The sequence below is a fragment of the Dendrobium catenatum genome, unplaced genomic scaffold (assembly GCF_001605985.2).
Source record: "Dendrobium catenatum unplaced genomic scaffold, ASM160598v2 fragScaff_scaffold_547, whole genome shotgun sequence".
Lineage (NCBI taxonomy): Eukaryota > Viridiplantae > Streptophyta > Magnoliopsida > Asparagales > Orchidaceae > Dendrobium > Dendrobium catenatum.
In genome coordinates, this window is record NW_021319009.1 from 217117 (window position 1) to 229880 (window position 12764).

At 36.6% G+C, this 12764-nt stretch overlaps 1 protein-coding gene across 1 annotated transcript in view; it reads right to left on the reverse strand.

Moving 5' to 3' along the window:
- The window catches only part of LOC110106320 (chaperone protein dnaJ 13), an 83885-nt gene that overhangs the window by 50576 nt on the left and 20545 nt on the right, over nt 1-12764 (reverse strand). The window contains exon 9 of the mRNA XM_020836188.2: nt 6714-6794. Coding sequence (XP_020691847.1) covers nt 6714-6794 — 81 coding nt within the window. The remainder of the gene's footprint in view (nt 1-6713; nt 6795-12764) is intronic.

Consider the following 12764-nt stretch of genomic DNA (forward strand, 5'->3'; position numbering starts at 1 on the left):
TGTAACGGAGGGGTTCACAAATATTTTCAAATGCCATTCAAATACCCACAAAGTCCAAAATCCAAAAATAAAAAAAATATTTAAAATTGAAACTCAATCATCAACCACTCAAAGTAAAATCCATTCACCCTCCGCAAAAGTTTGCCGAGGTGAACAAATTCAAATATAACTTCTGGTATGTGTCCTCTAATCGGCGGTTTTGCCGCCAAATGGCACCGCAGGATAAATGGTTATGACCCAGGACCCTCTGAACTGTGTGGTTTTGCCGCCAAATGGCACCACGATATATCGGTTATGGCCAGAGCCAATACGCTCCTTAATGGCATCAAATCCTTGAGATATGAATCAATAGGATATGATCGATAGGGCACAAAGCCCTCTGTCAGCTAAGATGGATTCAAATTTTGTCCCCCTAGGCAAACATCCAACCCAGGTCTACAAGGTCCCCTTGGACGAAGCAACCCATAGCTGCCGACAAGGATCCTTCTGTCAGGTTGGGTCGACTACCTCCTCTGACTAAGTAGACCAGAGACCACGATGGCCCGGGACAACGGAACCATGGGATCTTGATCGGGTCCATCATCCATTCCCCCACCATCCGCTTTAAGTGAAAGATGGTGAAATTTTCTATTTTAAATATCAAATATGCCCAAATTCCCAAACTTTCAAACATTTCAAATACCGAAATCCATTGCTACTACTATATGTCAGATAACACGTATTCTCTACGTATCTGATTGACGACTAGCCTTAATCGAAAGTTCTCTCTCGTAATAGAGAGGGGTAATTAACTATAGGGGCTTGCGCCTATAGGAAACCAGAACTCATATCATAAAGTCCTCGCAAAATGAGGGCGAAATCTCTGGGTAGTGTCTTATCTACAAACCCATCTGCCTTCCAAAATTTACCTCGAAACTTATTCAGTTAAAACTCCCTCGCCGAATAAAAGAAAGGCGGGCGGAGGCCGGGGCCGAATTTTCGGAGCCCACAAAGATGGATTGGAAATTTTTCATCCTTGAGGAGATGTTAAAGAAATGGAGGGGAACGTTATGAAAGGGCTCAAACCAAAAATTCGGGAGAAAATTAGAGTAATGAGGCCTCAAAATTTGGGAGAGGCTATGGAGCTAACCTAGTTAGTGGAGGATCAAAGGCACCTGGAGAGAGGAATTGGAGGCAGCAGCTCAGGAGGTTTGTACAAAATGACCACCACCTTTTAGGCATCCAATAAGTCAACACTAGGTACTCTTAGGGAGACCCCGAAGGAGAAGACTGTAAGAGGGAGACCTAGGGAAAACTTCAAGGAGCTCAAAGAACGGAGTTACAGAAGATGAGGGCGAAAGGGCTCTATTTCAAATGTGAGGAGAGTTATACACCAAGACACAAATGTAAAGACCAAAATCTTCAGGTTATCACCGCTTGTGATGATGAGGAAAATGAGGAGCGAGTCGTATTTCCATCTTGTGGACAAGGTGGATCTTTGGGAGGAGGGTATTGTTAGACGGATCTTGTTACAGGAAGCGTACAAGATCTGCCTAAAACTCCCGCCCCACTTTTGGGGTGGGGTCCTGCAGTAATTAGCAGGAAATTAAGAGGGATTATGAGGAAAAATTCAAAAGAAGGGATACTTTGGGATTTGCATTATTTTTTTATGCTTTAAGTAGGTTATTTTCTTAGAGTTAGGGTTACGTATGTTTTTGGCTGAAATTAGAATTTCCTAGGACGTTTGGGCTCCTAGTCGGCAGCTAGAGATTTGAGAGAGATGAATCTTCCTTTCCAATTGAAGATCCATTGTAACTTGTTCGTTTTCTTTCATGTATCATCAACTAAAAAGCTTTTATACTAGTTTTTCACATCGTTCTTCTCAATTACAATTTGGACTTTGTTGAAATTAAATTTTGTTAGAATTCATAGAATTTAAGAAGGGTAAAAATACCTTCTAATTATTATACAAAATTATCCCTATTTATAAATCTATACAATATGTCTTAATAAAGAAATAAATAACTTCTAATTGATACATAATTGCCTCAATATAATCCTTCCTAATTCAGCTACCCAAATATAGAAGGATATTGGCGTGATCCAGGTGAGCCTCCCACGGATTCTAATCCTGACTGTGGGATCAAATGCCAAGGGATGACTGAGATTTTGACACTCCCCCTCAAGCTGGAGACAATCTTGCAATTACTCGCTCAGAGGTAGAGATGCATTAGTTATAAATAGGATATCAACCACAAGAGAAAGCCGGCAATGAAGGCTGATGATGAAAAATTATCCTCAAAATTCCAACAATTAAGGTCGGTTGTGGGAATTTGTATTCCTCAGAATTCCATCAATGAAGGCCGGTAGTGGGAACATGTATTTTCCATAATTCCAGCAATTAAGGCCGGTAGTGGAAACCTGTATTTCTCAGAATTCCAGCAATGAAGGCCGATGGTGGGAACTTTGTATTCCTCAGAAATTCAACAATGAAGGCTTCTCGAATAAATTTTCCCTTGTCGACAATAAAGGTCAATGATAAAGATTTTCTCTCCTTTTTTTCTTTTTTTTTTACTAAAAAAGTTTGTTTGTTTTTTATTTTCTTTTTTAAATCGAACCGGACGAGCCTTAAAAAAAGGCTCAGATTGGAGTAGGGCACAGGTTGAGATTCCACCCCCCAAGTCGCACGCGGGCTTGGCTTCCTCCAGCGAGTCGCAGGCGTGGATCGTCTGGGATGTGCGATCGAAAGGGGGGGTCGAGCGGGCTGCTTCGCTCCTTCGTCGACTTTCCCTTTCTGTCAGATCGGGTACGACGCTCCTTCGACTCCTATGTGGTTGTTCGACTAGGCTCCATCGTCTCGGATTGGAAGTTCTGATCGAGTCGCTCATCCCGTAGGTTCTGTCGAGTATTTGGCTTCATCGGCACAGCTCCGTCCTTTTGAAAGCTTTGTCTTCGCGAGGCTTCGATCGTCCCGCATGGCTTTGTCTGTCCACGAGGCTTGAGCTTCTCCGCAGAAGATCGAGACTTCCGGCTTCAGCCTCAGGCTTTGGGGTTTAATGTTTGCAGAGCGGTCGATCCATACGATCCCGTCCCGGATCAAAAGCTGAGGGCAAGCCGCATTCGTCCGGAACAGTAGGCAGCTTCGGGCGGTGTCTGTTGTTCGACTCTATCTGCTTGCGTTCGTCTGAGTCGGAGCAGCATCTGCAGTGTCTGGCAGCTCCGATTTATTCCTGTTCTTCTTTTTCTCCGATGATTCTAGGATCATTCTTCAATCGGCAATTAAGGTCGTTGGCTCTGATATCATGTTAGAATTCATAGAATTTAAGAAGGGTAAAAATACCTTCTAATTATTATACAAAATTATCCCTATTTATAGATCTATACAAGATGTCTTAATAAAGAAATAAATAACTTCTAATTGATACATAATTGCCTCAATATAATCCTTCCTAATTCAGCTACCCAAATATAGAAGGATATTGGCATGATCGAGGTGAGCCTCCCACGGATTCTCATCCTGACTGTGGGATCAAATGCCAAGGGATGACTGAGATTTTGACAAATTTCAACCAAAGTTTTTCTTCTATTTCTACAAGTGTTTCCTATCAAACAGCTCTATTAATTGCTTAAATTATTTCTTATCATCACTTGTGAAGTCTCATTAATGTCTATTACAAGTTGCATTTTTCGTGGCTCCAAGTGGTGCCCACGAGACCTAGATTACCTGATGTAATAAACCAAATCAATATATAATTTAATGAGCCCAATTTACTATTTCATTAGCATCATTAATTTCTTTATACTTTATTATTAGACAGCCTGCCAAATCCTTAACCTCCAAAAAATTTCAGAGGAATAATAGTAATTAGTGCACAATTGATTAACATAGTGTGTATGAGCCATTGCTTAATGATAAATCTACTGAATGTTACTTAGAGGGTTGTTTTTTGTTAAAAGTACTCATAGTTGCTTTGGATTCAATTATTCAAAGAACTCCTTTCAGCATGGCAAACATATTGATTGTTCTTCATCAAAATTACAATGGATGAATGCCCTAATACCTTCTGTTTAAGACATCTTGAAAGAACATAGATCTTGAATTCAAAAACACCAATCCAGCAATAGAACCTTCCTTGCCTTACTCCAACAACTGCAACTTCCTCTCCATGGCCAGCAACAGCACTGAGACTCCGGCCGCTGGTCCACTTGGTAGCTGCACCTCCACAGCTAGCTCATTTCCCTGCCTGGATCGAGAGCCAACCACTCTCTGTTGTTTCCACCGAGAAAGAGATAAAGAAAATAGAGGGAGAGAGGTCACAAATTTTTGAAAGAAAACTGAACTGATTTATTCATTCCCATATTAAATAATACAAGACACTCCTATTTATACTAAAATAGCCCAAATGGGCAAAAAGGTAAAATAGCCTAAAACTCAGGCCTAAAGAAAAACAGGGCTAATATTTCAAATAAGAATCAACATCTAACATCTTCTAACTTTAAACCCTTACAGCCTTCTCTTTCTTTCTCCGTCTCTTTTATATACTCTCTTTTTTTTTCTCACACTTTTATTGGGACAATTCTGCTCATTTTCAACAAGATGCAATGCATTTCGTACTTGACCAATTATTGAAAGATAACTTTTATTATTTTCCTCCTTTTCAACAATTATAGAAAGAAAATGAAGCAAGAAAAGTAAAACTTCATGTGTGCTTGAGTAGTGATTCGAACATTTGATTGAGACCAAGAAAAACAAAGAAGTGCATTGATGTAGAGGATATAATATGAAATTTTATTTTGAGATGAATATTTGAGTGATTTTATCTTTAATGTGTATGATTTGCTTATGTAATCACTGTCATTCATGATTTGAGAGTAGGCCAAATAATTTTTTTATTTCTTTGAGCGCACGATCTTGATGAGCTAAGAAAATTATTAACTTCCTAAAGATCCTGATACCAATTTTGATCCTTAATATATTAATTTTCTTTTAGGAAACTTGTTCATATAAATAATAAATAGGGCCCGATATGCATGCATTATATATCAATTCAACTTCAAATCGAATCAGATCATTTTTGTCTTATTTCAAATTAATTGAATTTGTTAAATTTTTATTTTTAGTTAATTATGTTGGGGGTCCTTTATCATTTAAATTTTTGGCAGCCTATCCCCTTCCCATGAAAGGAGGTTGGGAAGGCACTTGACTGTCAATCCGCCTGACCGGATCAAAGATTCGATGGTCGAGGGCTTCGGGATGATGATTGGTCTCGGCACAGGTCTTCAGTCTTCAATTGTATGGTACCTATTTTCTATTTTTTTTATTTAAAGAGTATATATTTATATTTTTTCTTATCTTTTTATTTTCTTTTTTTTTTCAAAAATTCAGCAACCTCTTGGCATCCCCTCTCTGAGAAGGGAGGTTGGAAAGGCATTTGCATTTCAATCTGCCCAGCCAGATCAAATATTTGATAGTCAAGGGCTTCCAGACAATCATTGGTCCCAACACAAATCTTCGGGTCTTCATATTTGTGATACATGTTTTTTTTTTCTTTTCTCTATGTTTCTTTTTTTTAAAACACCCCATTGTTAAATTCTTATACTCACGTCAACCGAAAGTAGCGCGTGAGAGAGGTCAGAGACGGGCTGGGATTGGAATCAGATCGGGCGAGTGAGTCGGGCTGGAGGCTATGCGTGGCACCAAGTCGAGTCAATCGCGGGAACGGGATGAATCCCGGACGGTGTGGTCGAGGGAGATAGGTCACGAATTGGCGACGAGAGGTTGGGACAAGCAAGACGGGTTGCATGGGGGCCATAAGGGTTGGGCTCAAGTCAACCTGGGCGAGATTCTTACGAACGGCTGATGAAGACGAGAGCGAGCGGAAGTTCGACTCCTATGTGAGGTTGAGGGAGATAAAGAGAGAGGGAAGGTAACGTGTTGGCGGCTTTGGCTTCCTGCATAAAGAACAAAGAGACGAAAGGGAAAGATCAAGAGTGCTTGAGTCTTCGATTCTGTCTGCGTGCGGCTGAGGGAGACAAGCGAGAGGGACGAGTAAGCGGTTCTTGCGTGCATGAGAGTCAAATGAGAAGGAGAGAGCGAGCTGGGTTTTTTTTGGTGCCGTGAGTGGGAAAGGTTGTGTAAACCGTTGCATCATTTGGAAGAATGTGCGTGAGGTGGGCCCGCTCGGGCTATTCAATGGTCAATATTTGCGTGAAAAAATGTTTCTTGTCTAAGCTACAGATTTTTTACGAACATTTCGCCGGAAAATCGATGAGACATTTTTGGAGCAAAATGTTATGTCATAATCACTGGTAGACCTGCCGAATGGTATCACAAATTCCGCCAGTGCAAAACGACAAAAATCATTTTGGATACCGCAAGAAATTCGTCGAAAACATCTCTGGCGGAAAAATTTCGCCAGTATTTTTTTCCGACGTGTTTTTTCCGACGGAATGATTTCCATTTGAAATCTACCAGAAAAGAATATCTCCAATAGATTTTCTGCTTTTTCCGGCGGAGAATCCCGCAGGAAAAGCGGTGAATTCCTGTAGTGATGGTCCAACTAATTGGATTAGAGACTATCTAAAAGCAAACTAGAAAAACTTCCATCAGTAATTAAGAGAGAATTAAAACACGTAATTCTAACAGGTAAAGCAGAGAATATCAGTAAAGTAGGTGATTAACAGAAAAGAAAGGAGAGAATGGAGTACAACGGTGCATGTTAAGAAAACCAAACCTTTAGAACAAAATAAAGTAATGATGGAACCACAAATGCACTTGTTGCAAACAAAGCTTTGAACTCACTGGAAAGCAACACCTGCACATAATTAACTGAGCATAAAAAGGATAAAATGTTGAGAACAAAATAAAATTCTAGCGCACAGCACAAAGCTTTCAACAATAAGCAGTTATAAAAGAGAAAAAAAATCAGCCAGAAAGAATGTAGCAATCCAATAAAACGCACTGTGAAAATATTACTCATAGAACCAGTAGTCCAAGAGCGGTTTAGATATCCAGATGTGAGAAACTGTACATTACGGTCCAAGCAAACCAGCTGGGCTAATGATGATGGTGGTGCTAAAATATATATTTAAAATAAGACTGACGCATAAGGACATGAATTAGAGCATTTCTCGTTTTCACTCCACTATAGGCAATAGTGAATAATTATGCAGTTTATAAGAAACGCGTAAAAAAAGGTATCCATCTCACATAACAACGTAATGGAACAAAAAACTGGATCAAATACCTGTTTAATAATTACAAAATGATCCAGTGAAGCAGAAAAAAATAAAAATTTATCCATTCGCTTTAGCCAATTCAGCGCTACAGTTAAGTGTATTGCTTCCGCAATTGTGTGGCATACCATGAAAGAAAATCTCCACGAATTTTTACCTTAAGTCAAGGAATTCTGCAGAAATACTAGAGTTGACCATATCAACTCCATATGGTCATGAAACCAGCTAGCTACCAAGTATTTACTTCTCTAAAATAACACAAAAGCATATAAGGTTTCATTACAAACATAGCAAGGTGGGATACATTCCAATATAGCCATACAGTCTTATAAAATTTCCCTTCTCATAATCGTGAATGAAGTTGTTTAATAGTAAATAAACAAAGACTGGAGAGATCAGAGAAAAAAAGTAGAGCATATCTGCCAATGTAACTTGAGCTTGGCCTTTTCACTAGTGATTGTGGGATTAGTCTTGATGTTATGACTATCATCACTAAAAACTTGAATTTATTTTTCCCTTTCAAGCTTCAGCTGTATATGTAAAATACAACCATTACAGGACTTAATTAAGAATTCTAAAATTTTATTAGTGTTTGCTTGAAGATTGCTTCTGTAATAACCCACCAGTTTCAATTATGATGACTATAGGTTAGTTACTCCAATTATTGTTTTCATATTGTATAGCCTTTTATATGGACATAGGAATAAATTCTACAAATACCTAAGAATGTAATAATATAAGCGATGAGTTTGAAGTCAATTCTAAGGAGAATTTCTTTCTTTCCCTCTACTTCTCTACCTCTTTATGCCACATGTGAACTATTCTTGAGCCTTATGTGCACATCCACCGATGACTTCCCTAATTGTTAATGTTGCCTTGAAACTACAAGTGCTAGACAAATATGTTGCAATCCTCTAGAGTCTAACTGATGCTAGAGAGATAATGGGCCATGAGTTTGAGCAACCAGGCCAAGAAAATTATGATGTTAACGATCAAGAACCGGCTGAAGCACATTAAGAAGAATCAGAAAAGTGAACTATCGAAGAAAGCTAGAAAAGAACTTATGTATTAGCAAGAGAAAAAACTCGGTGTGTTTTCCAGGATCTGTGAAGTATGGTCATGTTGCTCTCGCAGCACATGCTTTATTTACAAATTTAATGAATGAAAATGAACAAAATTCCTACCAAGAAACCATGGAGAGTCATGAAATAAGTCAATGGAAGCAAGTTATGCAAGTAGAAAAGTTTTCATTGGAGTAGAACAACACTTGGGAATGGGAATAGGTGGAAGGACCAAAGCACTAAAAGGTAATTAGTTGCTCATGGTTGTTCAAAAATAATGAAAGTTTTGTTGAATGTGAAGAAATTAGATTCAAAGCAAGACTAGTTGCAAAAGGCTTCGCACCATGTGTGAACTACAATGAAACAATCTCTCCAATTGTGAGGCACACATCAATCAGGATATTACTGGTCATAGTAACTAAATTAAACAAGGAGCTTGAGAAAATGAATATAAAGATGGCATTTCTTCATGGAGAGTTCAAAGAAAATATATATAAATTAAATAACATAGGTTAAATTGAAATGGGAACTAAAAAATTAGGTATATCTTCTTGAAAGTTCTTGCTATGGTCTAAAACGACAATAGAAACAAGCATTTATCCCACTATATGGAGTTAGCTATATGAATCATTTTTCTCCATTATGTCCTATTAAGAGTTAAATTCTCATCTAAATCTAATAAAGAAAAGTCATTTCTAATATTTTCTAACCAAGTCTTTTTAGGTCTACCACTACCTTTCTCAATATAAGTCAAATCTAATACATCTACTTTCCTAACCGGATCATAAGAAGGCCATCGTTTTATGTGACCAAACCATCTAAGGCGACTCTCTCTAATATTATCTTCCACTGGAGCTACTCCAACCTTTTCACGTATATGCTTATTTTGTATCCCGTCTTTAAGAGTAAAGCCACTCATCCACCTGAGCATCCTTATCTCTGTAACACTTAACTTAATATTATGCTTCTCTTTTAATAGCAAACATTCTGCACCATAAAACAGTGCAGGTCTCAATACCATTATAGAATTTTTCCTTTAAGTTTGAGAGGAACTTTTCTATCACATAACAAGCCCGATGCATTCCTCCACTTCAACCATCCAACTTGAATTCTACTAATAATACCCCCATCTATTTCACCATCACTCAAAACAATAGACCCAATACGTCTAAAACGTGTGCTCTTATTAATGACTTGATCGCCCAAAGTCACAATCCCCCCACTAGATCTATTATTACTAAAATTACACTCCATATATTCAGTTTTAGATCTACTCAAACAAAAGCCACTTCCATAATTCAAGTTAACATTTTCTATGGTCTAAAGCAAACATACAAAAAAATGGTACATGAATTTGATGAATACATGTTGAAGATTGATTTTAAAATAATATATTATGATTCTTGTGCTTAATAAAAGAATCATAGACTTTTAAAAATATTTGATTTTCTTTTATATGTAGATGACATACTTCTTACTAGTGAAAGCATACTGAAAATAAATCATGGAGTTTTAAGAAAATTTTCTCTCCTATTATATGTTGATAGCAAGCAAATTACTAGTAAAAACATAGTAGAAATATCAAGAGTTAAAAGTATGGTTCAAGATAAGTTTGAAATGAGCCTTACAAAGAAGATACTTGAATTGGAGATAAAGAAAATAGAATCTAAAAAAAAATTATATGCCAAACTTCTACTTGAAAATGGTGCTTAATAGGTTTAAAATGCAAGGTTCACATATTGTTCTAACACCTTTGGCTCGGCATATGAGTTAAGCAAAGATCAATCCCCATCAAATGATTCTGATTTTAAAGCAAATGTGGACATCAGAAAATCATTGAAAAATTTTATGTTTAAAGCCTTTAGAAATATAGTCTGTTAGGAAGCATGTTTACAATCCATGGTGGCACTGCTAACCTAAGAATCAGAATACATATCTGTGGTTAAAGTTATGTAAGAAGCCCTCTAGATAAAAGGGTTGATGTGTTCTACATATAAGTGCCTATTTACTATGACAGTCAAGATGTTTGTTTGGTCAAAAATCATATTCATAATAAAAGAACAAAACATGTGGATGTGAAATTTCATTTCATGAGGGATGTGGTGATTAAAGAATTCATGAAGATCATATTGATTTTGATAACTCATAATTCTACAAATATGCTAATAAAGAGATTTAGCTACAAGTGAGATCCGAAAATTCACGTCCCGACCTCTCTACATTTTGGGGAGGTTTTGACGGAAATGTTCCAAGTCAAATTTTCAAAAGTAAATTAGATTTGAGATAATACATTACCCAGAGATTTCACCCTCATTTTACAAAGACTTTATGATTTGCTTTTAGGTATTCCATAGGTGCAAGCACCATATGGTTAATTATCTCTCCTGGTTATGAGAGAGAACTTTAAATTAAGGCTAATGGTTAAATAAGCACTAACTATCGAGCATATAATTGCAACATTTTTGAATTTATAGGAATTAAAATTATCACCTTGCACTTAAAGCGGTTTGTGAGGGAATGATAATGAACTGAATCAAAAACCATGGTTTTATCATCCCAAATTCTTGTTGTGTCTAGTCTACTTAATCAAAGGAGATAGTCGGCCCAACTAACAGAAGAATCCTCATCAGCAGCCACGGGCAGCTTTGTAAGGGTACCATATAGACATGAGGTAAGTGTTTGTCTAAGACAAATTCAAGTTAGCCTTAACTAACATAGAGTTTTCTGACATATCAAGCATATTCTATAATTCCTTAATCATGGATTTTGAGTCATTGGGGAGCATATTAGCATTGGTTCTAATCATAATATAATAGTGTCATTTCGCTGCAAAACCACCTAATCAGATGGCCCCGATCATAATTGTTTACATATATAGTCATTTTACAGCCAAACCACCGATTAAAGGATATGTAACGCGTCCTTAATTGGGAGAGATTATTTGAGAATAAAGAGATTAACTAAGAATAAATCTTAGTGATTCTCACGACTTGACATTCGTACATTGTGAGTTGAGATTATTCTTGAATTTATCACCCTCACTAAATGATTGTGAAGAGTGGATAAATTTTGTTTTAAGTTTTAAGTGATTAATTCACTTTAAACATTTAAATTTTGATACATTTAATTTTTAAATTTTATTGAAATTTAAGCCCCAAGTGATTAACTTTGAAATTTAGGGGAATCTTGGGAATGAAATTTTAATGATAAAATCTTCTCCGATTGAGATTGTTTGTGAAAGGAACCATCATCGAGATTTCGAATAATTTATTATATTATTTGTATCTTGTCAGATCTACTTGCTTGACAACTGAGGACCAGGTTAACACATAATTTCATGAATCAATATACAAATGTTGAGCTCGAGAGTTTGCATTTTATAATGGATTTCTTTTATAAGTAGCGTTGAAGGCCTACTGTGAATATAAAAACTAAATATTCTCATAAGTTTTACAGTCGTGTATTTATTCATCAGGTTCAAGTCTCAACAACTCGGATCCTTTCAAAGAGGAGGATTGAACTCACAATTTTATATCTATTTTTTATTTTAATCCTAGCAGCATTCGCATACCATAAATTCAAGAATTTTAATGCATTAGTCAGAGCACATGAAGGCAGTTTAATTTAAAAAATAAAATGTATAAATTTTAAAATAAAAGGATGATTGAGCTTTTTATTTAGTTTATTTAATTTTAAAGCTGTGTAGCATTCTCAGCCATGAAATTAGGAGTTTGATGCATTGGTCAAAGCACATGCAGGGAATTTATTTTATTTTATTTTTAAATGAAGCTTATAGTTCAACTCGTTATTTGATCTTGCTTAGCATGCTCATATAATGAATTTAAGCACTTAACATTTACGCCGGAGCACATGCACAAAATTTAGATTTAATGATTCAATGACTTCATCATGCTTTTTGAAGCACTTACATAATGCATTTGCACGTTTCATAATGCATTCGTGCAATGCACATATATATTTCTTAATGCACTTTGCACAATGCATTTGCAAGAATCTCGATGCATTTACAATGTGCATTTGCACACTTGCAGATCTTTAATATACTTGCACGATGCACTTGCATAAGTAATAGTACACTTACATACTCTTTCATGTGCTTGTATAATGCATCTGCATGTCTTCAGTATATTTGGACTATACAATTAGATGAAGTATGAGCAAGATTTTATTTTAGTAATTTGATATGACCCATACACTTTATTGAAGTAGTTGTGCAACCGATGACATGCAAGAATGTATTTCATTTCTTTTCAAAAGTATTCGTTTGCATGCGTTATGTTCACGGGATGTGTACGAGTTCTTTTTTTAGAAGTTAGCACGTATGTTACCTAAGATACTCATGCACCCATGATTTGCAACATGATTGTCTATTTCATTTTATTCGAGGAATTCACGTGAACCAACAATTGGTGATATATAAGGATCCAACGTGGCAATTGTTCACATGAACGTGCTGTCATCGAATCG